This window comes from Lycium barbarum, chromosome 4 (genome assembly GCF_019175385.1).
Source record: "Lycium barbarum isolate Lr01 chromosome 4, ASM1917538v2, whole genome shotgun sequence".
Classification (NCBI taxonomy): Eukaryota; Viridiplantae; Streptophyta; class Magnoliopsida; order Solanales; family Solanaceae; genus Lycium; species Lycium barbarum.
Window position 1 is genome coordinate 72,158,776 of NC_083340.1, and position 2,537 is coordinate 72,161,312.

Here is a 2,537-nt window from a genome sequence, read left to right on the forward strand (position 1 = left end):
CCAAATTTCACATCGGCCGTCAAGTAAAAGACCTGTCCGATCTAGAAGGGGGTTACTTAAGCGGGCGTTATAGTGGTACCAGCTACAGCCTTCTTACGGGTGACATACATCATTTGTTGATTCAAATCAATGATAGTGAGAGTCTGTGCAAAGTAATGAACACGCTTCAAAATCAGGCATTTGAAATCAACAGCGATGTCTTGGCATGTATTGAAAAAAAAGAGGCAGACTTTATTGATAATGGGCATCTCCTACCGGGTTATCTTTCTCATATGAATATAGCAAATCTATATAAAGAGGTTAGGGATTGTCATCTCGTTGATACAGGTACTTTCCAAAAAATAGGGGGTATTAGCGAATTGATAAATCAGTTAACAAAACAGGTACAGCGCGCCCGTTATGAGCGGTGTATGCTCAAGCTTGCAAAGGCCTACAAGGGTTATAAAATAGATTTGCCTGCCTTTCTCGACTTCAGGGGGAGAATCTACCGCTGCGGGCTCCTGCATTTCCACGAGCGTGATCTCTCAAGAAGTCTTATTAACTTTGCGTTTAGCAATCCTGAAATGCCCGCAGACTCGGACGAGGTTATGGAGGCCCTTTTATACCACTATAAGTCTTACCCCAGCCTGGAGGAAGCTGGAATATCCTTTAACGAAAGTCTGGGAGAGGCAGAAATGCAGGGTCGGGTTGATCCTATTCTGCTTGGTCGAGAGGCGCGGCACCACTTTCAGTTCATTGCCGCGCAAAAGGCGCTGGTAAAAAAGAAAATAGAGGGGTTCCCAGTTACCAAAGACGCATCCGCGAGTGCTTTCCAGATTATGAGCTACTTTTTGTTGGATGAAGATATGGCGAAGAGCACGAATCTCTTGCCTTCCAAAGATAAGAAAATCAAAGATATTTATACGAATATCCTTTCCGAAGTCAAAGAGTACATTGTAAGAGAACTTGGTAATAATAGTCTATCACTAATAGTGGTGCGGAAGATGGATCGGAAGATGGTGAAAAGTATTTTCATGCCAATGATTTATGGAAAAACACTCATGAACACAAGCTCCGATATACATAAAAGCTTGTCGCAGCACATCAATTTGTTGGATAGTCACATACTAGCCTCACTTTGCTTTAAGTTCTGGAAGGAGAAATACAAAGGCATGGACAGCCTAACCAGCTTGATCAGGAATATTGGGTGGTTCGCCGCCGCTAAGGGTGTACCTGTTTATTATGTTGTGCCATACTTTCGTACATCACAAGATTATATGAAGAGTGATGTCGTCAAAATCACAGTTTATGATCGCAATCATAAAAGGAGACAAATAAGTCTCAGAGTTCATACCGATAATAGAGATCGTAGGAAGACAGAGGTCTCAACCTTCGTCAACTTCATCCATCAGAAGGATGCCTATATTGCGATGCTTGTAGTAGAGAAAATGCTGATAGAGGGAGGACCAATATATACAGTACACGACAACTTTCTAACTACACCTCACTATAGCAGGAAACTCCCTTCTCTTTATGCCGATGCCATTTTGGAATTGGGGCCGCCGCTAGCAATTATAAATGATATGATATACGCAAATTTGATTTGGAATGCCGAAGGCTCCTCGCCTGAGGGCTGGAGCCATGGTGGGGGTTCGGGGCGTGTAATACCTATTGGTGAGCTGGAGAATTACTTGGAAAATAATATGCCAGATGGTATTAGCAAAAAAATGGAGGCAACATGGAGACAAAGGATGAAGGCGCTACTTCTCTCATACGAGAGCTATGCTAGTAGTATATCCGGCGTATCACAGGATTATGTAGGTCATTTAGACATGTGGTTGAAATTCGGGGATAAGGTCCGGTTTTTTCCGGAAGGAATGAGAAAAAATGCGCTACACCCATGAAAGAAAATGAAGCAATAAACGATGGTAGTAGTAAGGGATTGGTAGCTCAGTACTTAGGTAGGGTCGAGAAAACAGAAATAGTAAATACTAAACACCTAACATTGATCCTGGCGAACATGACGTTCAAACCCTCCCCGCTTGGGAATGAAGTGTGCCTTCTCAGTCTGGCCGTCGTTCACATGTTGTATCTCTTTGCTTACCCCTCTTTACCATCATCAGGGTACGCAAAGTTCACGATTGGCTTTGACCTGGAGAATCCAGATGTAACTGTAACCGTGGGGCATGCTATTCGGCTGTATGGAGATGATGGTAAACTGCTCCCCATAAGTACAGTCTATGGGGATATAGTATCCACACTAAATGAGTTCGCTAAAAAGTACGAGGAGAGTAGTATCGTTAGGCTCACGCTACGAGTCTATACTGTTGAGAATAAAGTTGTAGGGGCAGCCCCCTCAGGGGAAGGGGTAGAGAAATTGCTAGAGGAGGTCATCCAATTCAAAAGCATTTCATACAATTCTACAAAATATACAACAATCCCACCAAAAACCATACTTCACCCGAAACCTCCAATCTTCGACACAAACATTCACAACACATTTTTATCTTCCAATTTCATCAACAACAACAACAATTGCACCTTAACAACTCCATTCC

The 2,537-nt window shown here is 42.8% G+C and overlaps 1 protein-coding gene across 1 annotated transcript; it reads left to right on the plus strand.

The window, feature by feature from the left end:
- The first annotated feature begins 155 nt into the window (after positions 1-155).
- On the plus strand, positions 156-1,883 carry LOC132637543 (probable DNA-directed RNA polymerase). The gene has a single exon (XM_060354615.1). It carries the CDS (start codon positions 156-158, stop codon positions 1,881-1,883), a length of 1,728 nt encoding a protein of 575 aa, XP_060210598.1.
- Positions 1,884-2,537: the final 654 nt, after the last annotated feature.